This window comes from Pollicipes pollicipes, unplaced genomic scaffold, assembly GCF_011947565.3.
Source record: "Pollicipes pollicipes isolate AB1234 unplaced genomic scaffold, Ppol_2.1 Scaffold_5724;HRSCAF=6776_pilon_pilon_pilon, whole genome shotgun sequence".
NCBI classification, from domain to species: Eukaryota; Metazoa; Arthropoda; class Thecostraca; order Pollicipedomorpha; family Pollicipedidae; genus Pollicipes; species Pollicipes pollicipes.
This window is the reverse complement of record NW_023596746.1, coordinates 44,212,974-44,238,575: the sequence shown is the minus strand read 5'-3', so window position 1 is coordinate 44,238,575 and position 25,602 is coordinate 44,212,974. Positions and strand designations below refer to the sequence as shown.

General features: G+C 51.6%; 1 protein-coding gene across 1 annotated transcript in view; it reads right to left on the bottom strand.

The window, feature by feature from the left end:
• The window catches only part of LOC119103263 (insulin receptor), a 56,460-nt gene extending 34,621 nt beyond the window's left edge, over window positions 1–21,839 (bottom strand). The window contains exon 1 of the mRNA XM_037226725.1: window positions 21,081–21,839. Within this exon, the coding sequence (XP_037082620.1) occupies window positions 21,081–21,396 (316 nt within the window). The 5' untranslated portion in view covers window positions 21,397–21,839. The remainder of the gene's footprint in view (window positions 1–21,080) is intronic.
• Window positions 21,840–25,602: the final 3,763 nt, after the last annotated feature.

Genomic DNA, 25,602 nt, shown 5'->3' with positions numbered 1-25,602 from the left:
CTTCTAAATGAAATTCATATGCTGAATATCATGGTTTAAGCACTTATTTTCACAGAATTTTTGTCAAATCGGCTGATCATAAAATGTTGCCGGAAAATTATCTATTAGTCTTTGTATTAATTCAGTCACTTCTGCTTTTCTTGGTATCATACAAGTGTGGCACAACTTCATGTTTCCTTCCTTTCCGATTGCCTTTAAAGGTACCATCTATAGCTTAAAATGTTAAACAATCTCTCTGCAAAATGCTCCAACTGTAAACTTGCACGTCTTTCACACATACATTGGACTAACTCGCCAACCGCCCAAACATGTTTGATATGTACGCCCAACAGTGAACAATTCAGAGGGAATGAAGGAGACAATTTGAAGCACGATATTACTTTTACCGCCATTTTTGCTCTTTGAAACCCTCACTTAGCTTGGGTTTTTCATGGCGGTGCTTGATATTGATAAATCTAAGCCATTCCAGTTTCGCTATCTCGCCAGGTGACATAGCCTGGCGTACATGGCTCTGGGAAAGACCTGACGCAGCTGGACGCAGCTAATACAGAAGTGTTTGACAGCGAAATTATGCCCTCTGGAACTGTTTATCATGCACACCTTCTTTTACTTGTTCCGCATCTTAACCTTACAGGTTGGTGGGCATGATTGCTATTTTATTCAAAATGTGAAGCCAACATCTCAAACGTTGTCATTAAATTTGAATAAACAAACCTACATGGATGCCCTTGGTGTAGCTGAAAGGGCAAGCAGCAAAACTGGTGTGGCCATCTAAAAGTTATGTTACTTTTGGAGAAGTGAGATCGTTTTGCGGAGCATACCCACTGTTGCTCTTGACAGAGGTCAGCCGTGACAGCCAGAATAAGTTGTTCATAGTAATTTGAAATGTTTTTATTTGTGTTGTCAACCTTGTCTGGTGTCAACAAACTGACACAAATGAACTGCACAAAAATGCAAGTTGAAACGAGCCAAAAATAAGCTTCATCATGTTTTATCACAGGTGCTGCTGTCAACAGATGGTGACGTGAGCTGAGATAATGCTCAACATATGGACTAACCCAAGTTAGGTTGAGTTGGTTAATTGAAAACACAAGTTTACACCAGCCAAAAACAAGCTTTATCATGCTTCTGTCACAAGTGCTGCTGTCAACAAATTGGTGAGGTGAGTTGAAATGATGTTGAACACATGGGCTACTCTAAGTTACGTTAACTTGGCTAATTACATGACAAGTGACAGTAGGAATTGTACAAGAATCAGTGGCTCACAGGTAATGCTGTGACGCAAACAGTTTAGATAGGATGAAATGAGGTAAGACGTCTTTAGGTTAGGCTTGGTTAGACTACTTTCATGGAAATAAGCATTGGTATTTCAAAAGAAACAGAGACGTGATGTTTGTTTTCTCTGACCCCATGTTAACAGAAGCCACAGGTATGTCTACTGCGCTTGACTTGGTGATGGGCTGATGTGCGAGAGTCCAAGGTTTTTTGTTTAAATGATTTATGCTAGTTGAATTTTCCGTTGTTCTTTTGTTGTTACATTCCTTTGCCTTGTTTTGTGTTAAAAAATGCTGTGGAAGAGAAGTGCAAAGTGCAGCATCACATTATCAGTGTGACATAGTTTTTTATGCGCAACACTGTTATGAAATTACTATGCTTTAATGTATTCTGTTTCTGTTTATCAACTCAGATGTTAAAAAACAAAACAGTTTTGTCAGGTTAATGACATTACGTCCATGCCAACTTGAAATGCATGTCTTTGCTGAGGCATCTCTCGCTGGCCCATAAGTTTCATCTTTTGTGAATTGAATTTTTCACTCCCCATACGGTCTTTTTGCGATATAATTTTTCACTCCCACTCTAGTTCAAATGCGACTCTAGCCCGCTGGTTCAATCCGGCTTAGCGCGGCGACGGCTATCGGCAGACGATCCCACAATGACCTACACAACAGAGGTGGCCGTGGGGCGCGTCGCGCCGCCGGCCGCGACGTAACGGAGCCGGCCGCGCCGCCGGACTCTTCGCCTGCCGGCACGGCCCGGCTGCGACGTGACGCAACGCAATGCAGCGCAACGCAACACAATGCAACGCAACGCAACGCAAACCGCCGACCCGTTCCACCCGCCGGGCAACGGGCCCGTGTACGACAACCGACGCCGCATCCGGCAGCGCTCCGGCGGTCGACCCGGGTCTCGCCGCCACGCGCGACGCAGCGCCCGCCGCCCCAAGTGCGCAGCTCGCCAGCGGTCAAGACCGTTCCGGATGCGACAGAGACGGCCGTCACCGGAAACGCCCCGCCGCGCACCGCGTGCGCCTCACGACTCCGCGGCGACACCCGCATTGAGCAGCGGGAGCCCGCGTGTGCCCCAGGAGACGCTCCGAGCCAGCGCTGCACGCGCCAGCGTTATCCTTGCTCCCGGCGATCCCATGAGCAGCGCCGGACGCGCGCAGCTTCGTCCCGGGGCGTGACCTGCGCCGCCCTCGCCGCAGCTTGCGCATCGGGAAACGTCTCCGCTCGTCCTGCGTAGTACGCATCCCCGCCACGCTGACGCACATAGCACGCACTATCGCCCTCCATCGGGCATCGACCGGCGGCGGCGGCGGCGGCGGCCGTGCGCGCGCCCCCAGCCGCGCGCCACTACGCAGTTGACGTTTTCGGCGGCGGCGGCGGCGGCGGGCAGCGGGCGGCGGGCGGCGGCCGGCGGCCGGTGCCGGTGCCGTCATCGCCCCGGCAGATGGGATGAGCGCGCGCATGCCCGCAGCAGGCGGCGCAAGTAGCCGAAAGTAGAGCGCTGCGGGGGGGGGGGGGCTGACATAGTGGTTTCGCTACGCGCTTCGCACACGTGCGCGATGGCACGCCCGGGCCCAGACTGCCGATGCAGAGACGTCGCGGCATCTGACGTCCGCGTTACATTGCGTCGGGGGCGATGCTGGTGAGTCATGAGTACAGAGCATATCTAACCCGTGGCGATTCGCGCATGGAGATCGCGGATGGACCACATACTGATTCTTTTGAGATCCGAAGGCTAGACTGATACTCGATGAAGACCTGTGACGCATAGCCCTGCCTGAACTTAAACCAGGGGCTTCAAACCCATGAGTCGTATCCACATATGGGTACCGTGTTTTTTATGGGAGGGTGAACAGATGTCCCGACACAAACTTGATTTACATAACAGTGGAGAAAGTATGATCAGCGTGCATTTTACGTCCCTCGGTCGCCGCTGTAGCTTGGGCACTGAGCCTCATATAGCGTACTGACTTGTGATGCTTGCTGCCTAGACCCTTCAGCTAAACATACGTTTCGGCAAGAAAATGAGTCACTCAGTACGCAAGACCAAAACAATTATATTTCTCTCTTCCGTACGGTACCGCAACTACCTCGTCTGCACAAAGCCCAAGAGAATTCAGAGAACTGAGCCAAGTAAAGCAGACGTTCTTGGTTATGCAAGTGTCAATACGTGATGTTTTCTCCTCATTCAAGAGTTAATACACGTGTTCACAGCTGAAGCACGCTTTGCGTTTCAATTGCTGAACGTTTGGGCTCCCGCATTCAATTCTAACGGCTTCTGGCTTATGTATCAGTACCCGCATAGTCTGCATTTAAACGTTTTTAGAACTCGACCGCCTTGCCTCCAGGCTATTCGTTTATAACGCCAAACATTGCAAATTCCGCAGCTGAAACAGCTCATTGCTGATGAACACCATGTCACTCGATCAGACTTGTGCTCGGTAACATAACAAGTTCAGCTTAGCGGCTTGCCTCCATTTTGCATCCTCTATTTTGTATTACCCCATTCGTGGGCAAGTTGAGGCGTAAAGGTTAAGGTGGGGGTGACGCAAAGGTCGGCCCAAATCACGGAAAACACTCCTCCAGACAGAATAAAGCTGAGCAGTATACTTCACCCGTATATCACACTTGAGTACCTGCCGATCTGCATGGCTTGCATGTGTGCCTCACCTTTCGCATTCAACTGATGTCGGTTCGAGGAGTGACCGCGAGAACAGTCTGACGCAGAATGGATCACGCACCGAGCGAAGGTCTCCATCGAACATAAAGCATTTCCACGCATCACAAGTCACAACTCGTTGAATAGCACTTGAAACAGCAGTCCCTTTGAAGCCTTGAAATGCAACATGGTTATGCAAATGCGATCGGCGATGCAAACAGCAACATTGCACGTCTTCAACGCCCTCCCATCACCTGAGTGGTAACACGCACATCCCTCCCGACCATTTTGCTTTTATAGAAAAAGCGAACAATGCGAATTTCGCCGAGGTGTTCAAGGTATACATGAAAAGGTAATCAAATGTTGTGCATGGACTTCCTTTGGGATCATGCACTTATCGCCCCGTCGAATTCTCTTAAAGGAGATTGTGACATCCGTCGCATGAATGCATCGACTTTGCCACTGCGATCGGCCTGTGTATTTTTGTTTCCCTCCGGCGCCACTGGGCCCATATCATATTCCAGAGTCCGTTAGCGTACTGTTTCCGATAGCAGCTGGGTTGTACAGTGCGTCAGTCTACATGTTGGGTTGTACAGTGCGTCAGTCTTCATGCTGGGTTGTACAGTGCGTCAGTCTACGTGTTGGGTTGTACAGTGCGTCAGTCTACATGCTGGGTTGTACAGTGCGTTAGTCTACGTGTTGGGTTGTACAGTGCGTCAGTCTACATGCTGGGTTGTACAGTGCGTCAGTCTACATGCTGGGTTGTACAGCGCGTCACTCTACATGCAGGTGAGGCTCATTCGGACGCAAACATCACATGCTGTACAATTTATAACGCAGTACGTTTGCGCGACGAAGAGGGTGTAATATGGTCTGAAGTATAGAACTGAGAAGGCTGAGATCGCTGTCTTACACATGGCACAGATGTCTGCGATCGTTTAAAAAACAACATTTGTATAAGGATGTGCCAAAGAGGAAACAAATTTGGCCGCATTTGTTACTCAAACACTTTTTCCGCAGCCTGCATTATCCGAGCTATTGCGGTCGTTGCTTACTAAAACATTGCTTTGCATAAAATTTTGCATATTTTTGTAGGTTTTGCATTTAATCCTATCGGTAGGTCTACCATGGCATGATCGACTACGAGAACGGAGCGTCGTTCTAAAAAAAAAACATCCCAAAGCTAATATTCTCATTCGAATGCAGTTACCAGATGTGAGGGGATGAAATACTTGCTGTGAACACACCTCATAACGAGGGAAGTTGATGTCACTGTTGACCTATTCCATAACATCTTGTAGTGAGGAATCACATGAAAATTGTTCAGTTACGTGGGCCCCTGGTCTTACGAGACCGTTTTTGGTCAGAACAACGCGGCGCGTTGGTGCATAAAAATGAGGCAGTAGTGTCTAAACGGTCGTTACGGTGCACACACGCGCTTACCCCACATAGTTGTGGATTTTATTTCAACTAATCGTAAGATAGGTGCTGCCTCATTTGTCGTGAAGTGCAGCGGCTCTGCTATTGTTACAATCAGCCGCAGGCTATCACAATGTATCAGCGGCGAACAAAACTACGTTGACGACCGCGGGTAACCCGCCATCAGCAATTTCAACGATCTGTCGGACCGTCGTAACCAAATGGTTCCATCGTAGCCGAGCTGGCCTCCGGTCAGAAATAACTAAACTATATCGCAGAAAAGACGCATGCCATCACCTAATCCGTTTGAATCCCCACAAAATAGAAGATTCCGGAGCTCTGTGCAAATGCTTAATATCGTGTTTCAAGACCTTATTCACAAAACGATGTATTTGCGTTTTCAGAGCACAAAGACCGACCGACATTACGGCCGATATTGCTCACGTCACTGCCCCTTCCCTCTGTTATCTATCGAGACATACACAAAGTGCATGCACCCCACACATAGGCACTAACAACTGACAAACAATGCCACAAATGTAAACTTAGAGCATGTGAAGGTTGAAGTCGCGACGGGCCTGGGCCATATGGCAGCCATCATGCCCTCTTGCCTTCAGAATCCCAGCTGACAGTGGTGTCACCCTGCCCTCAGGTCGGTCCTGCCCCGCAGAGGGGGGAGCTGGGGGGGGGGGGGAGGGAAAGGGGGACACACCAGCACTATCGGCAGTCACTCTCCAGCCGATACATGATCGCCTCGAACCTCTCCGAGCTACATGACCGCCTCTAACATTATGGACATTCGGTCAAGATGCTGAATCAACTGAAGGTCAAGGTCCACTAACTCCCAATAACCTGAGGAAGAGAAATTCCGGTCCGATTTTGTTTGAATCAAAGCATGGTCGCAACATCGAACGACAATTCTGGGTCCTATAGAATTCACCATACGGACATCGGACGTCTAAGAACGCAAGTTTGCTGCTAACTGTGAATGTAGCTGCAGCCCGAAATTTGAGAAAATGAGCTTATACGTCTGTGGCGTTCAATGGAAACCATCACCACACAATCTCTGCTTGTACCTCTTGCAACATCCGTTAACATTCCCTTCTGCGTTCACCAGTGCTCTTACGTCGGGAATTACAATGCAGAGCTAGTGCTGCCTGTGGGCAAAATCGGCTTGTTCATGACTTTGCGACTGTGCAGGCATGTAATTAATGTAAATATTTGGGGTGTAAGACATTAATCGCCAGGAATGAGAGCAAATCTCAACACCTATCGTTGCAAGCAGCATAAACGCAAGGTGTGCTTACGCACGAGCCAGTATACTCCTATTGTTGTGTATGATCTTCCGCCGAGATATAGCGTATGTTGCGTAACACCGCACAAACCTTGGACGCCGGATTTGGACGGATCCTCATTTTGTGCCACTCCATGACATATGGCCATGACTGTCAGAATCCCGTTGCAGAATCGGCAATCAATTTCACCGTGCCTATCATTCCATAGCATTCCATGAGCCGTTTTCCGCTGACCGGCTGACCCGCGGCGCCCCAGTCCGTCCGACCAGGCGTCGCGTCGGCGACGCCGCCCGCTCGCCACGTGAGAGCCGGCCGTCCTGCCTCAGGCCGGCCCGGCCGACCCCGGGCGGCGGCGTGGTGCGGTCACAACAGACGGTCCGGCGGCGGCGGCCTCGCCGACCGGAGCGGGTCCGACCGCAGGCACGCTGCCGGCGCCGGGTTGGGCGCGCTTCGGCCGCGGCCGCCGCCACCGCCGGTTTCCGTTGCCGTGTCGGCGACTCGCACGACGCTCCCGGACGCTGATACCGGCGTCGAGACGCGCGCGTCGCTGCCGCCGGAAGCCGGCCAGCCCGCGCCGGCGGGATTTTCCCAGCGCGCGCGGCCAGCGTGAAAGCGCAGCCGGCGCGCGGCCGCCACCTCCGGGCGCCGGCGCAGGAATGCGGAAACGGCGCGGCCTGACCGACCGCCGCCGCCGCCACCGGCAGTCGAACGTGCAGCCGGGCCGCGTCTGCGGGCTGGCACCACGAGCTGGGTCGCCGGCGCCGCCACCGGCACTCGGACGTGCAGCCGGGCCGCGTCTGCGGGCCGGCGTCACGGGCTGGCTCGCCGGCACCGCGTGTCAACGGTCGCCGGGTGGTCGGATGGCGACCTGACCTGACCCCGGCGTCGCGTCCTCTCCAGGTGTGCAGATCGCCGGCCGTTCGGCCGCGCACCGCACAGACCTTCTCACTCGTGTCGCAGCTCGAAATTTTAGACAGCCCGAGACTTCGGACCTGGGAGAGGCGGCCGACAGAGCTTCGGACCTGGGAAAGGCGGTCGACGGGGCTCCGGACCTGGGAAAGGCGGTCGACGGGGTTCCGGACCTGGGAAAGGCGGCCGACGGGGCTCCGGACCTGGGAAGGGCGGCCGACGGAGCTCCGGACCTGGGAAAGGCGGCCGACGGGGCTCCGGACCTGGGAAAGGCGGCCGACGGGGCTCCGGACCTGGGAAAGGCGGCCGACGGAGCTCCGGACCTGGGAAAGGCGGCCGACGGAGCTCCGGACCTGGGAAAGGCGGCCGACGGGGCTCCGGAAGGGCGTGGAAAGCTAACTGAGATTGCAACGAGTGATTTCCCACAGAACAGACGCAGTTATTATTCAACAAAATGTTCTTACTGATAACACTTGTAATACAAGTAGTTGCGTATACGTTACTGATAGCGTTTTTCAGACGTCGTTGCAATAATGACGCTCGCCGCCTAGTCCCGCCGGCGGTCTCACGACATTCCTGCTCCCGGTTCCGAGAAGGACGGGCGACCTTTCGTACGACGGAAGTGTGATCGCTCGGCGCCTCGGTAAACCCTTCCGTGTGGTATTTGCGGTGAATGGAGTCCCATTGACCCAGACGCCACCCACGCCCGACCACAGATCGCCAGACCACGGACCTCCGCACGACGACCTGCCCAAAGGACGGCCGTCTAGTCCAGGGAGCACGTCATGGTTTGACCGAAAGTGAAAAGTTTCCACCACCTTTTGTTCTTTACAGGTTTTAACGAGTTGAACCCTGCGCTAGGCGGCGTAAAATAAAACTGTTATGAGGATTGCTATCAAAACAGCAGTAATGCTTTTTCCTGTTAACTAGGACAACCAACAATCCTGCACCGATACGACGACGGCACGTTCAAGATAAGCAGCGCGAGTGCTGACAAAATCTGACACAGAAACAGAAAATCTGAGACTGAGGCCAATGGCCGTTGACTTGCCGCCTTAGCTGAAGCGTTATCGTCCCCCTTGCGACGAGTTCAGATGTCCGGACTACCAATCTCACACACGCACTAATTGTGTGGCAATTTGTAATCGCGGGAGCATAATGGAAAAACAGATGATAGGCCTTGCCAACTTTCCTAAGTTCATTTAGAAGCCGACTGATGATACGTGGTATCTGGGCACAAACAGACATAAAGAGGAAATAAAAATATGCATTGATGGTTTTTTTGGAAATGCAGTCATGCTGCAACATCTCTCTTAAGCTCGAACATATCTAGCCCAAAAGGAAGAAGCTATATCCTACATTTTATCTCCACGTTTTAGCTGTTTTGTATCTCCCTTGACTGGCAAAAAAGCATACTATGCAGACATTTTTGGCACTTGACGACAGCCACTACGCACGCTGAGTCGTCCAATCAAATACGTCTCACTATCGTCATTCTCGTAGGTTACCAGGACACCAGGCTCTTATATCTTACTGTTCCAATTACGCCCAAACAGTGGTTTACCGCTACGGTACCTGTAACACTGAGTCGCTTGTCAAAACATTGATTCTGGAAATATTTTCGCTGCGTCATCATTTTTCTTCTCACCAGCAGTTGAAGCCGACCGCATTAAAAAGCACAAGCCAGCTGGCAAGCAGTTTCCAATATTGTTACCAACCCTGGTCAGGTCACATACCATTACTTAATGCTACCGGGGTTGACAGGTTCTATCAAAGGGTCAAAGACCCTCAGGTCAAAGACACTCACACCGGGTTGCTGTCGGCGAGTCCAGTCAGATCAGACTCATGCGGGAGCGCGGTTATCAGGTCCTAGGGTCAGGTCACACACCCTCCCACGGGGGTAGGTAGTCACCAGGTCCTCGGGTCTGCCCACAGACTCTCACACGGGGGCATGTACGGTAACCACGTCCTAGGGAGGGTCTGCCCACAGACTCTCACACGGGGGCTTGTACGGTAACCACGTCCTAGGGTCTGCCCACAGACTCTCACACGGGGGCATGTACGGTAACCACGTCCTAGGGTCTGCCCACAGACTCTCACACGGGGTTGCAGTCACCGGATGACGGACGTCCAGGCCAGGGTTCGGGTCACAGGCCCTAACATGACGGCACGCTCACCCGGTCCAAGTCAGGTCATTGGCTAGGGGGGTCGAAGTGCGCGCAAGTCAGACAGTGCGGAAGTTAGCGCGCGCCAGTCTTGCGCGGCTCCCAAATCATGAGAGACGCGAGCAAGTCATGCGGTGCAACCTGCACGTATCTCCCGCCATCTGAGAAGCGCACACGACTTGCGCACGAACTTATGCACAAAATGACTTACGCGTGCTTGGGTCCGCCCGCCCACGCGGCCCGCAAGGCAGTTAAGTCGTCTAGCCCAGGGATTAGGTGACAGACCTAACGCAGCGGCACGGTCAACAGATCTGGGGTCACCGGGTCACAGACCCGCACACAGCGGCACAACAGCGCCGTCTCGGGAGCGATCGGTTCGTACCCCACGCCGTCATATCGCCGTCTGATAGCATCACGTCATGATAAAAACGGCTCCAGATGTTAACAACACCAGCACGTGTATAACAGCACAAGGTTGGAGCAAACGAGTGAAGCAAAGCCTCATTTACTCCAGCCTGGGGAGGGAAGAAACGGCTCATATAACGTCAACACATATGATAAGACAGCCACAGGTGTGGAGGCATCGACTCGAAAACATGACACCCCAAGAGTTTAGGTGGCCGTTCGTGGCTCTTCCAAAACAGCATGCCAAATGTCCCGCTGTACAGCTTCATACAGACTGCCGTAAATCGGTCGGCGAAACGGCAGAAATGTGAGTTTTGAAGCGAGACATCGAAAACAAATGGTTCGGACAAGATATATCCTGACACACCACGCTCCGATCTTACGTAGCCTCTAAGTGCACATTTGCAGATCCCAGGCAGCACTGGTGTGCGCACAAACAGTGGGCAGCTGCGGACCCCAGCGGCTGTGCTCATCATCCTGAGCCGCAAACGAAGCCGAACAAGTGGAAAACCGCGCCGCAAGATGATCATGCGGCATTGTTGAGCAAAACTGTTCTTGAATGATGTCTTGGAAGTCATGCTAGAACCAACATTACTGAGGTCATCGGCCCGTATTCCTCCATCTTGGGATCACTGCAAGCCCTGCACGTCTGCCAGTAATGTCTGGTAGGTGACAGACATGCCTTTCTTGCAAGAACGACGGATGTTTATGGCACAGTTATCTTATCAATTTGTCCGCTCCATGATTCACATCCGCCCCGGCATTCGCCGTAAGCCACGTCGATGCAATTCCACCCTGACCGCAACGAAAGTAACGCAGGCGAAGTGCGACGGCGTCACGGACTGGGGCGGCGAGTCTGGCCGGCCGCCTCCAACACCCCAGCTGCTGGCGGGCCCCGCGGGGGAGGGGGGGCGGACCGGACGGGCTGCCGCCGCAAGGTCTGCCACCGGCCACTGAGTCACCGGTGCCGGCCGGCAGTGCGCCGCGCCGCCGTCACCCGAGCGGGCCCCGCCGACTTTCAGCAGCGGCAATGGCCAGGCGCAAGGCCGCGCCACGTCTCACGGACGGCGGGGCCGCCGCGGACCCCGCACGCCGACGATATGGCGCCGCGCCGCCCGCTGGGCGCGCCACTGCGCCTGGCCGTCTCAGTCCCGGCAGGAACGTGCTTGGCCACCGTGGACGTACTTGCCCCGCACACCCCAGGCAACATAAGCGTCGTCGTCGCCGCCGCATCTGAGAGCCGACCCCCGGCAGAGCCGTTGCTGGATGCGCCCCTGCGCCGCCGGAGCTGCAGGCAGGAGCGCGCGGCGCCCCCTGACGAGCCCCCGCGTCATGGCCGCCGCCGCGGCGAGTGCAGCCAATTCTGGCGCGCGCGGCCGGCCGGCCGGCCGCGTCCCTGCGCCGGGCGCGCTCTTCCCACAGCGGCCGCGGCCGGAACCTAGAGACCCATGGCGGCCGAGCGGCGGCACCTACTACGCAGTTACTGATGAGCGGCGGTCGGCGGCGCTGCGTGGCGTCCGACGGCCGCCCGGACCGGTCTGGCGCGCCATGTAAGGCGCGTCACCCGCGGCGGCCGCGCGCCAAATCAATGGCCGCGCAGCCTCTGGTCGCGATCGGCCAGCGCGCGCCGCGCTGCGACCACCGAGCGCGCGACATCGCGGCAACGGAATCCCATCGGGAAGACGGGCACCGCCCAGAGCAGGGACGCGCGGGACGGCTCCGGAGCAGCGCCCCCGGCCCCAGGCTTGGGCCATATGATTGTTTGAGTCGAGACCAAAGCCAACTCAAATATAATGTGGCAGCCAGGATCAGGCGTCAAAATGACTCAGCACTGAACAGCGCTGCCGAGAGTTGGAGTCACGAATCACTGTCCACTGCACGCCCCGTGAGTCAGAACTAAAGACCTAGGTAACGGAGGCAAAAACTCATTACCTCGGGGTAGTGTTGCAAGTCTCAAGTCAAACAGGGACTGTGCGTGAGTCGAAGCCGAGGTCATTCTGCTAAAGCCAACTCGGGCATGAGTTGCCTCGAAAAAATATACGAATAAGAGGCAAACACGGTGAGCCAGAGGTCGTGAGCCTCACCCACGCGCCACTTACACTGTCCCACCGGGACGGCAAAGCTGTCAATGACTACGTGACTCGTGGTCTGCTTCGATCTACATCGCCTCCTTCCGAGACGCGATGGGTGTAGCACCAAGGGGCGGCACAAACCCATCAAGTACGGGTCACATGTCCCGGCCTCGCCCTCTCGCAAGCTCATAACAGCGTGTCTCTACGCTTCAGACCCAAAGCTGCACGTTCGCCGTTCGCCGTTCATGTGGCCAGATATTACAAGACAAAAACTGTCGCTACCTTTGCAACCTCCGGATTGCGGAAATGGCTACGTGCCGTCGAAGAACCAACAAATGATGGAGGTTCTGGCTAGGAACAAAGCAACGGGTGTGTGTCGCAAGGTGCTGTGCGTAACATCCATATGAGTGTTGGATGTCTTGTGATCGCGGGCCACAGCCGTTTCGGCCAACTTCAAGGAAGATGTCTTGCCTCCCCGCGGGCCTGGGGCTATCCAGAACTGTCGAAAAAACTGCCGGAAAATGCTTGGTGCCCTGCGCCTCCACCGCGTCTGGCTTGTTTCCGTAGCTTTCAGCGGCTTTCGCACCTAAACCCTCCTTTTGGAAATAAACTGGAGAAATGCCGGATGCAGTGACTGCGCGACTTGCAGTACGCAGTCAGTCACTGTGCATAGGTGACATGAAAGGAAAAGCAAACGTGCAGGCTTGTCCAGGTCTGGACCACCTGTAAGCTGGGATGCGTGCAGTTTCATCGCGAATTGAGCGGCGCAGCGTAAGGACGCTCCGAAGACATCCCATCCGGGATGCGACATAATACTGAAGAATGCGTCGCATGTGTACGAGGGAACAAAGTTTCTAAAAAGCTCGGGGAGAAAAGCTGAACACGAAGGTCTTTCAGCTCTCTTCTTTTACCAAACCATCCTTGTATCACACAACCACAGTGGTAGGTCAGTGGACCAAGCAAGGCTTGGCACATGAAAGGCGTAGTATAGAATGAGTGCCAGGCGCAGAAAAAACCTCAGATCGGGCGCGCCCGGCAAGACGCTGCAGGTCCGGTCACCAGACTTTAAACGGAATGTTCCACATTTGAAGACACTGACGCAAGCATGACATGATAAAATAAGCGTATGTCATGTATGATGAAATAAGCTTTCTTATGACTACTGGTATACTTTTAAGTGGAAAAGGCTGCTTTAGACAAGACAACTTCTTTAATAGCTATGCCTCTCAACACGTCATTGCGTCACGCCACGTTTGTATGGCGTTAAGGCGCTGCTTAACTCGCCGAGCGAAATTGCCATCCCTGTTATTACTTGTAGCACTTCAAACTCGCCAACAGATGGCAGTGTGGTTGTGGAAGTGTTTGCTGAGCTAAATATCGTCATGTGCTCGTGTTTTAGCCTTTTCTCGTGGTGTTCTTGCTTATTTCCTCGTGAGTTTAAGAAGTTCAGCTGCATTCGCTACTCAATAACGCGCCACTATTAAGTTATTTGATAAAAGGTCAGTTATGCCCAATTTCTTACCTTGTATAGCAAAACTGTGATTCGCGGTTAAAACCAACACAACTTGCTCAACATTGGTTGAGAACCAATTGCCGTCCACTCTTCAAAGGAATCCTACCCAGGGATGCCAGATCTGAACTGCTGGATGACAATTGCCTTCGTAACATAGTACGCCGCATTGCCAATCGTGTGGCCGAATTCGAATGACGTTGCTACAATGTCATACATGCCTGATTAGCTTTGAAACAGCCTGCACGGAATAGTCTGAATATCTTCGCGGGCGTGTGGCTCAGACACTAGAAGGCTCTAGATATTAAGGACAGGCCCATGAACTGTACCAAATGATTTTCAAAATGGCTAATTAACTTCAAACCCCCATACAAATGTGTAACACTGCCTTGAACACGTCAATGGATAGACCCCGTCAGCGGTTCCCTGAACTCCTGTGTACGCCTCACACCGCGCGACCTCGTCCCGCGGCGCGGCGCGAAGAGGGTTGCCACGCGGCGCACCACACCGACAGGTAGGACGGCACCACACGGCGGGCGTCACATGGAGAACGGCGCCGACACGCGCCGTGCGGTGCATCACGAAGACGGGTGTCACGCGGTGCTTCAGGAGGGCGGGTGTCACGCGATGCGCCATACCATGCGAGGGTGTCACGGGGTACACCACGCGGGGAGTGCCATTCGGCTTGGTAGCCGGAGCAGTGCCATGGGCCATACGATGACGAAGCAAAATGTTTCCAACGCGATATAAAATAACCATGAGCTGAATGTGCATCATGCGTTTCTGCGGGCAGTGTACATTGTACTGTTCGTGTACACAGTGCATTGCTTCCTATGCTGCAATGCAATTTCCACTACGCGATGCAGCGAACAAACCCCAATTACCAAACGGGAAAAGTCGTTGGCTGGTGATCTCCTAAGTTCAATCTGCCGTTATTACTTGATGGCTGGCCACAAGCTGTGACGATATCACGGTTGTTTATGGTCGTTTCTTTCCATTTCATATTTTAACCACCATCCACGATCGTTCAATTTCGAGTGCTCTACTACTCAGAATGTTTAACGCCGTTTGCCGAATAAAAAGGGCGTTTTCTTCCGAATGACGCTACAGAAAATTACGACATGCCTAACCATCAGCATCCCGATTAGCATACTGCTCTTTCCTGTGTCCCAATAAGACGGACCAGGACGTGCCACACTGTTGAAGACGACCATTTTGTGAGCCGCAACAGCTAGGATCATTTCCACAGGTCAAAATGCATCTACGAACTCCACGTAACATACACAAATTGGCCCAAATCCTTAAACAAATCCTGCCTGCTATTGCTATCTGATATTCGTTGGTCTGCAAGTAAGATCATTGTTGACGGAGGTCACACCTATTATTGCACGTGGACGCCACTGGTAAGCGTAAAACATGGCGCGAGCAGCTTTCAGCGGCGATATCTCGGATCGTCACGGACACAGAACGCGAGCGGCGCACATCTCCAGCGCCTGGTGTGTCACAAGAGAGCAGCTCCTCTCAAGCGGTGACTGCCGGCAGCTGCAGCGACAGGACATCGCCCCAGCGCCACGGCTAACGGGGCAACTGCCGGCAGCTGCAGGGACAGGACATCGCCCCAACGCCACGGCTAACGGGGCAAATCCAGGCTCACGAACCCGGCCGACCAGGATGTAGTCTATCCGGGCAACGTCACCACTCACTTTAAAACCACGACCCACACTCCCAAAGCCTACGCCGAAGACGTGATCCAGCCGCCACGCATGAGTTCAACGCCTGCGCCGTTCCTATTCGTCACAGCTGCGCTAGATTCCCCGCGGGGGTCTCACGCCAGCTGGCACTCACCCCGCCCGCAGAGCGCTGCATAATTTATGGATGACCCGTAATGGAGGGATCACCACACCAGCAGCCTCGTTAAACACGGCTGACCGCCCACTGTCAATGCTTTTCAACCCGCCTTTGCCCGCGCCCACCGCTCCGTTCCCTCACTCCGGCAGCCCACTGTCACGTGCGCCATCATCTGCGGAAACGAAGGTGCCTGCATGGTGTCAGAAACGCCAGAACCTGTCGTCAAAAGTCAGGCGCGAGCGCTGGGTCACGCGCGAGGGGGACATGTGTCCACCAGGGCGCGGGCGTCACAGGCTCCAGGACAGCTTGCCGTCCCCGCAGTCGGTCCGCGCGCCGGCGCGTGACCTCTGCACGCGCACAGTTGTTTAAATAAGCACGCGGCATCTGGCGCACAGATATCACGGGGCCAGCCGGGCCTGGCCCCTCGCGCAGGAAACCGCGCGAGAGCCCGTTTAGGTCGCCACCCGCACTCGCTTCATGCAAGTCGGGCTGCCGTGCGGCGTCCGGCCAACAGTGCCGCCAGCGCTGCGCTCCGCGCACTTCCCAGAAGCCGGGGGCGGCGCACAGCCTGGGGCTCGGGTTTTGAACGGCACAATTTCAAACGTTTCAAGTTCATGCCGTCCGTTCGCACGCTTCCAGCGAAAAGCGCCTCGCTAAGCCTCGTAAGCTCCGGCAGCGCCACATTCCCCGTGTGAAGCTGTTTAGGGTACGACCCGGTGCCTGACCCGACGGCCGCCCGACCACGCGGCCGCGGGTGGGGCGAGGGCGGAAGCCGGCCCGCCACGCGCCCCACCGGCCGCCGCGTCAGGAATGCCGCCTCCACCGCTTGCGCTCTCACGGTTTCAGTTCGGCTTCTCAGAACGGCAGTCGCACCTTGTTCGGAGAAGCGTCACGCGCCGCATGAGCCGAGTCAGGGTCAGCCGGACCACAGCGACATCCGTCGCGCACAGGCGACGACGACGCACCTATGGCGCCAGAGCACAGTGCTGCACGGCACGAACTTGGAGACAGGAGGTCGGCACATTGATCTGCTCATTCATTGAGAAGGCTGTTCGATATCCAGGGATGTAGGCACTTGTGAACTGCATGATACACATTACCTGACTGATAACATGCCGTTTGGAGCGAAATGCTTTGGGAATGCCATACAGTAGGTATAAAAGCAGAGCCTTTCACGAATTGGGGAAATCCAAGGATTTGCGATTAACCTGTGGATTGGACTGCACTGAGGACGCTCCCCAAGACTACCTGAATGAAGCCCCAAATTAAAGTACAGACTTAGCTCCACGAGCAGGAAAAGGGAAGCCAGGGAACCCGCGTGGAATTGTGCTCCAAATGCCAAGCCTGCGTGCGGGGCACGCCAAACACAAGCAAAGGACGTCGTTGTGCTTTTAAGTTTTGATAGGCAGTGCCACAGGGGGATGTAACACGGCAGCCCTGAAGCCAAAGCAGGAGCCAGGAAAGGGTCAAGGGTTTGCATTTTATGTCCAGCCCATGTTGACCTGGGGATGTTCATTCTTTTTTAGAATTTATCGGCCCAAAATGTATCCAATAGTTTTGAGCATGCTCGCTCGCAGCCTCGGAGAAGGCACACTGACGCCCGGCGATGTAGGTTCCATGGGCCGCGGGGCATCGGCCCACGCAGTAACATCCAGCGACGGGCGACTAGCAGGCAAGGCTTACGTACTTTATAACGCTTAATCTACTAACTTAATCTACAGGTGTAAAAGGTAGTCCGGGCTGTGTATTTCACCAGCACGATTTGCAAATTGATACTCGAAACGGATTAGCACGAGCAACACGAGCCGTTGACGCATTGGTGCGGTCCCTGTTGCTCGTGTTGCTTTAATTGATAATCCGTTAATAGAGTCAACCTTCAAACTGCACGAGGAACATTTCCTGGTCAGGAGCTGAAAGGCCCTTCCCTATGAGTCCGGGGTCCCCACCGGTTGACATTCCGGCAAAACACGGACCGGGGCCCTCTGGTCGATCCAGAGACCCTCAGTGACACACACACATACACTGGTTCCCTCCTTGAGTCACAGGCCCTCTAACCGGATCGTCTGGCACAATATCAACGCAGGGGCCTTCACTGACATGAACAGATCCTTTACTGGCCCAGTGAGTCCAATAATTGGCACATGGACCACTATCCGGCTTATCAGCCATGATTGAAGCGGGCCGGACAGCGCATCGTTTGATACTGGGGCCTCTGACTGAGCCTGGCTCACTGTCTGACTGACACACCGTCTCACGTGAATGTAAACACTTGCATCGTCATTTCTCATATCTCCTGTCATTATCAAGAAGGCCCGACCAACGCAAGAGGCGCTTCGACATTCGGTATCATTCGGAGTCTGATGGTATCGCCGTTGTAGTTTGGTTGTTCGTGAAAATATAAATTTGGAACCCATTTGTTGTGCCTCTAGAATTTTTTGCCTCGTGAAATAAAAGCTTTGGGGTCATTCGTGTTACCCGGGGAATGTATTGCCTCTTGCAAATCAGGACATTGTGCCTTCTGTGGTGCTCATGGACTTCGATTTCTCTCAAAACTGAAAATCAAGACGACACAAAATGAAAATTTTTAGTACCCCTCGCCGAGAGGAGACGGTCACGGATTTCGTCAGTGTTAAAGGCACAGAAATTGTGTTACTCCTGAATTTTGATTCGTTTGAAATGGCATGCCTGAGCCTGTAAAAATGTCTCTCTCGGATGTGGTACAGGTCATATATAGTCCACTACGCTGCTTATTTGCACCCTCTGGTACAGGTTATGGTGGCCCAAAATAAAGGTTTTGGTGCCCCTCACCAAATGAGCCAATCCAAGATTTCGTCGATGCGGAGGCATGGGCGCTGCGGCGCTTTTGAAACGTCATGCCTTTCAAAAATCAAGGCTTTATGGCCCCCTGAGGTGTCCTGGATTTTTCCCCTCTAAAAACAAGTTTACAGGACCATGGTGTAAAAGTTGTCTGTATCATTTCATGGAAGAGGACGATCCAGATTTTTGCCAGGGTGGGGCATACAAATGTGATGCTCCTGACATTTGATGCTTCTTGACAATGAAAATTTGGGAGTTGGGACCCTTTTGATAACCCTTTAGATTTGGGTCACTTAAAATAAATGTGTTGGTCCAGAATGAAGGTTTTGCACCTATATAGGAGCAGTGTCCCTATTTGAGGCATAGGCTAGAGGCACCGACATTGTGCATGATGTCAATAAGCCCACTTGGATATGATGTTAGCCATGGAACATTGTGCCACAATTTGTTGCATTACGTCAACATTAGTGGCATCCATATCTCCAAGGTCTTTTCAGCTTTGTATTTTTATGCTGACAATGGCATCACCTTGCCAGATGGCCCAGTTGTTTATTTCAGTTTCTGCATGTATGCATACCTAGTTACATAGTATGTGTTCGGCAAAGGTGGCATGCTCAATAAATTGGGAGGCTCTGTGTAGCTGTAAGCCAGAGGTGGCAAAAGGACACAACATATTTTCAAATGGCATGATCATTGTCAATGGCCAGCTTCACTTAAAAATTGGTGTGGCTACTGCTATATCAACCACAGCCCAATTACCAACAACAGATGAATTGTGTTTTAGAATGATCTATTGACCTAAAAAGGATTTGTCATGCCGTGTTAGTAACAATGAGCATGGGTTCTCCGTATTTTTTCTTTAATTAAGTCAATTACCCAAATGTTGTATTAAACAATGTTATGCATTTATCACTTGTGTTGCATTTGGCACACATTTTCTGAGTGCCTTGAATAGTACATTTCATTTCATCACTCAAGGCATGTTGGCATGGCTTCTTACATAACACAGAGGGATTTCATATAGTGTACAATTAATCCATTTTAAAGAAAACAAGTTAAAAATAGTGATGGTTCTCCAAACCATAACAGAAAACAGCCGACATAGCTGCTTGCAATTACCTAATTTGTATGCAACTTCTCATACAGCTGCACACAAACACTACAATCATCAATCCTGCATTTTGTTCCAAGCCATAAAGATGTGCAGCAACATATCATTCATTGGCATGGTACTGTGCATGCCCATCAATCTACAGAATAGTCCAATTCAATCACATCCATTGTTTCTCTTCCCCATTACCCTGCTGATCTGAACTGGCACTTCCTAAGCACAGCTTCTTCCATATTATAAATATCCCTTCTTGCCCCAATGCCAACTGAACTCAGTTGATAAGATGAAGTGGGAGAATGAAAGCCATTTAGAATGATGCTTGCCATACCAAGAGCAAATGGGGTTGGTTTCAACAAAAATGCTCCTGTGTTAAATGTGTAGTAAGACGTGGTGTAACCCGGCCCTTTTGACTTTTCCATCATTCATTTGGTTTTGTCCCACAATGTATTGTTAGTGTAAAGCTCTAAACCATAACAAGGGTGAGCATTCTGTCCGGAGCATTCTGTCCGTTGCAGGTATACTGTAAAAAATAGGTGTAGCTAAGCTCCCAGAGCAAGAACCTGTCTAGTAGAAAATAATTATATAATGTCATTTAGGAAAAGTTGATGCAGCTGCTGCCAAACCTGCCAAATCACATTCTGCACCAACAGCACATTACACAATAGCCAAAAACAACATGAGGCTGCAAGTGTTACTGATAGTTTGAACCTACTAGGGCTAAACAATGCATTGCACTATATGATGCAATGAAAAGTTTGTTAATGTGGATTCAAGTTTCGCACTCCAAGAAAAGTTATGGTTGTAAGGATTATGACCATCAAAGGCAACTTGGTGCTCTACAATGACTTCTGGATTTGTTGCTAAATCTGCCTATGCTGGAATGCAACATGTTGCCTCTTGGCCCTATCAACCTGAAATGTGTCATTTTTCCAAGCACAAAAAAGCAGACACCAACTCCAAGTAGGATTTTCCTTAATAATTGAGTAACTAATGAATTTCCAAGCATCACCATCCAGAAAAATGGTAACAGAAAAAGCAGCAGTTACGACTCAACAGAGAAAATGACAGCTGAAAAACTCAAATGGGACCATCACAAGTTATTACTTTGGCACATATCTCATTGCTTGAGCCATACAGCTATATGGCTATGGATATATAAATATTGATCTAATACTGACATCCTCATAACCAATGTATTACTCTTCTGATGTGTCTTCAAATGACCAGATCTTTCAACTCAAAATGTGATGTGCAAGGGAACAAGCAGAAAAATAAAGGACATCTAAATCTGGCAAGCAGAACTTTCTAGAAAACTGTATCACTGTAGAAGACCAATTTGTACGATTTTGATATGGTCAAGTCAATTATTGAACAGATTTTGAGCTTGTACTATGTACATATCATCATGCTTGGAAGTCATTGCTTTCATCAAAAGTTGATGAGGCTATCTAGGTCTGCAAGCAGGCAACTAATACAGGGGCATCTATTTCTCATGTGCACAGTTGGATGCTGTAAAGCCATTAGAATATCATATAAACATATCCGCCACAGATCACAGGCATCTGCACACGTCCAGCTACTTACTTTTATGCTCCCCAACTGATCCGATGACTACACTGCCTGGTCTGGATCTTTTATGTCGATCAAGCCTCGCAGAACTTGGGCCAGCTGCAGCCCCATCCACCCCTGCATCACTGACACTGCCACTCACACACATCAAGAACACAATGCCCCACATTATAATCCATGTCCTGGAAAATAAACGCCATGGCCGATGTCCACTTCTTGACATGACAGTCATGGAGCCATGCTCATGCTGTCTCAGCTCAAGCAGTCCAAATTCAGCAGGGTCACGCCACCCTAATGCCGGGTACACAACAGGCTGGGGATTACCACCCATCACTGCACTCCGTCACCAGCTTCGTTCGTTGATGGTGCAAGTTTCACCTCACTTTCCATGTATGTAGTATTGCGTTCGTACCATTCACCACGTAGTAGTGTTGTCCCATCAACTACGCTGCACCTGGCACTCGCCCGCCTCCTGCATCTGACCTCTTTCCTGCTCCGCACCGGCGGCGGCAGTGTCCGTCAGGCGCTAGGCCGAAGCGAGGATCAGCGTCTCGCCAGAGCACCACTGCACTCGAGCCTCCCACACGGACACCACGGCTACAGCGTACGCTCTACCTGTCCGCCACCGTCGCGCCGCCGCTCCTCACACCCGCTGCCGCAGCGGACGTGCTCCGCTCAGTCAGACAGCGCCACCGCGCACACCGCATTCCACCGTAGCCGGACGCGTGACGCAGCGGGCCCGAGCGCGGCCAGTCTACCGGTCCCCGCCGATCGGTGATCAGCCAGCTACTCCCGTGACGCCACAGCGCCGACGAAAGCACCACGTGTGTCTCCGGCCGCCGGCCAGGGCCCCCACCGGCGCTCATTTTCCGGCCGCCCGCGCCGGCCCCCACATCTGGGGCCCCGCGCCCTCGGGTCTGCGCGGGGAGAGCGGCGCAGACAGGTGCGTCCGAGGAGAGACGCAAGTATCAGCCTGTATTTAGTACGTTGGCTGACCTGGATCATTGGTGTTTGTGGGTAATGGCCAGACATGGCGGCGCGATGGACAGATAGCTCGAGACGCTCGGTTATCATGAAATACGGCGTTCGGACATTGCCGTGAGTGAACAACACCAAATGACCACCAATTTTCGCAGGAGCGTGCGCACATATGATCCCTGGTGGCTCAAGCTTCCATCCCACCGCCTGGAAGTAATTACGTATTAAAATGCGAGGGTATGCGTGTTGAATGTCGATGCTGAAAAGTTGTAACACTCAAAAATAAGCAGATCGAAAACGCACTAGGTTGTCTCATGCCATGCACAAAGTTTCGCGCGCTTGAGACGCGTCAAACTGAGTTTCCAAGGAAAGGCTTAGTTTTGCCCGATGTCTCGGGATGTCTGGAGGCTCTTTATGTTGTGTGCTTTGACAAGAACAGGGATCAATCCATTAAGTGCCAGGTATCAACCGGTGCCTTAAAAAAAGAGTAGTCTGAGAAGCACGGACCCAGGGGCACAGGAATTATGTTCAAGTTTGGGGCAAGCTAAATGATGTCAATAATGGACCTCAGGTTAGAAAGTGTCCCCTTACCAGCTTGAATCGGCCTTGTAAGTCAATACTGAGTCCTTTAAGTCAATAATGGGACCTCTACATGGGTCACGATGGGCTCTTGAGCCCTCGACAGGTCAGAATAGCCATACTGGCTTACATAATCTCTTTCGAGTTTAAAATCGGCCCTTAACGTAGCAGAATGCACTCATCACAGGCTCTCCAGGTGTGTGTGTGTGTGTGTGTGTGTGTGTGTGTGTGTGTGTGTGTGTGTGCGTGCGTGCGTGCGTGCGTGCGTGCGCGCGCGTGCGTGTGTGTATGTGCGCGCGCGCGGGTTGGGGGAGGGGGTACTATCCCCTCCTACTTTTAAGCTTGGAGGGGGCGAGCTTCCCCCGTCCCCACGTCCTTGCATAAATCTCTTTTAGTGTTACTCTAAGCCATATGTCGGGCTCATTTTGCAGGGCCGTTCCTACTCATGCGGTTTGATAACCCATTTCCATACGGATTGATAACCAGTTCTCGAGAGGCCATCTCTCTGTTGTTACTCCGCGAGCCAGTTTCAGTCTAGCTGCGCATATCTAAAAAGATTTGCATTTAGGGCAAAACGCTCATGCCAGGAAGAAATGGACTACCACATGGCAGGATGTCATGGGAAAACCATAGGGGTGCAGTGGTTATGGAAAAAAGGAGCAAGTTGTCATATCTGTCTCGGCATGGCACCTGAAAGTGGGTGATTTTTTGTCGGTCGCAAACGTGCAACGAACGTGTCTGTTACGCAAAAATATTTTGGAACCAAGGAACGCTCCAGTTGATATTGATCACCAGCTGAGATGAAAACAGCTTCCATAAACAAAAGTTATTCCGATGTCTCTTCTCATGCGGCCCAGATCTCCGCACATTACCATATGTCAAGAGACCCATCATCGAACTCGCTATTCATTTTGTTTACGCAAACCCCTCGAGGCTGGAGGCAAGTCTGGTTTTTGCTGGATTTATTATTCAAACCCAGTATGGTCAACGGATTCACGCATTTCTCAAATGTGAATGACCTGTCAGATTCGAAGTCAGTAACTTAGCAGTAACCTCGTATGGCTTATGAAATGGCAGGGTTTGAATGACGGTATTATGACATCATGAATGCCAAGGTGACTTTGAAATACTCTCGCCGAAATACTCCCCCATTTTCGCAGGCGAATAGCTCAGAAATTAGGGGGGCTCAGGTCTTAGAAGGGCAGGGACGTGAACTGCACCAGAATATCCTCAGGATGGCTACTTCAGTTCAAACCCCCATGTAAATGTGAAACACTCCTTTTGAATTTGAAACCATTGGGTTACACACGTGTAACTTTCAGCGTCGTGTCGACGTAGCCCACACAAAACAGACAGAGCGAGGACGAGCCGAAATACCGTGCATGTGTAATAAGACAAATAGTAATGCTCTAGGTCACGCATTACGTTCGATAAAAGGCCATGAAGGAAAAACTCGCGAATATGAGTTCGGGACAACACGTGAAAATCTCAGACAGTATTGGATTGTGTTCGACGCCTCTAAGCACTGCTCTTGGTGTTACTGAACGGTGGTTTTCTTGGACCTCGTGGAGTCTTGCAGCACATTAAGCCACTTGGCCTACAGACATTTGTTATGTCAGGACAATCTTATCCCTATTTTTGTTGGCACCAGTCTGTATATTTCACAATTAGAACGACCAGTGCGTAACCACGCGAATCAAGTTGCTGTAAGACAATCCGCCGCAACAACATTCCGCATTGATTGAGAACCATGCTAAATGCGTGCATCGTGAAACTATATGCATGTGTGTATTCGTGCGGACCTATGGAACGAAATCCATGGCCGAAGGAGTTTTGTCGAGAATGAGATATATTCACAAATCGTGCCTGTGGGATAGATTAATACGACACAGTACCGTTCTGCGATCATTTTATGGGCGAAAAGTGTATGAGGCGACGAACGCTTAAATTGGCTCAACCAGGGCCCATTGCAGCGATTGTGGCACTCTAGTTCCTTGGTGAAGATAATGCATTTTGGTGTCCATGCACAAATGCAGGAAACATGCCATTAACCCTAATAAAACGTGAGCGAACACGTGTGTTCCAAACGTAACTCGTAAATTGTATGTTTTTCACTGGCGTGTCACGTATTGCATGTCCCGTGCATGCCTTTCGGGTGAGTCAACAGTTTCGGGAGAGTCAAAAAACCACTCTCACTGATTGTCTATGTGCAATGTTTTTGTCTCACGTCATCCAAAATGTTTTGAGAAAAACGCGTTCGTTATGTCTGGATCAGTCTAGGGATGAAACAAGAACGATGCAAAATTGTCACCCTAAAAATATATGTCCAGCCTTGAGGACGGCAATATTGAAATATTTCTTTCTCCAGAGCAATTAACGCTGTCGTCCTAAAATCTGATAAGCTGTTAGATATGCAGAGCAATGGAACTGCTGGTGCTTCGTCATTTTTGTGTTTGTTTAATTTACTTCCCTCTACTGCTATGGCCTAAATGCAAATCATGAGGCGCCCCGTACCTTCTGTACAGAACAGGGTATTCACCAGCTCTCACCACCAGTCAGCACCACTAAAGATCCGCCACACAGGTATTGCCCATTGGCTTCTCACACCACCATTCAAACACAAGGCATTTCGCAACTATTGTTGCGAAATGCAAACAATAATACGTGCAGGGGAAACGCATGGTGAGAAGGATGACATATGCATGAGTGGGCAACGTTTTAACTTTATTCCGCCAGTTAGGCCGAACGCTGAGTTTGTTTATTGAAAACACTGATCTATTGTCACACAGCTTGCAGTCGGAAGTGGCACAATTGTTAAAGTTTTGCTGTGATATATTCAATTTGTTTTCGCGCAAGCTGTTGGATTGCCTTCACATCATTTCATTTTCCAAGAACATACATGTACTGATAAAATACTGCATCCACGGGTGTCGAGTTGTGTTCTTTTGGGTGGGCTACTGCCCCGTTCCAATGTCCAATT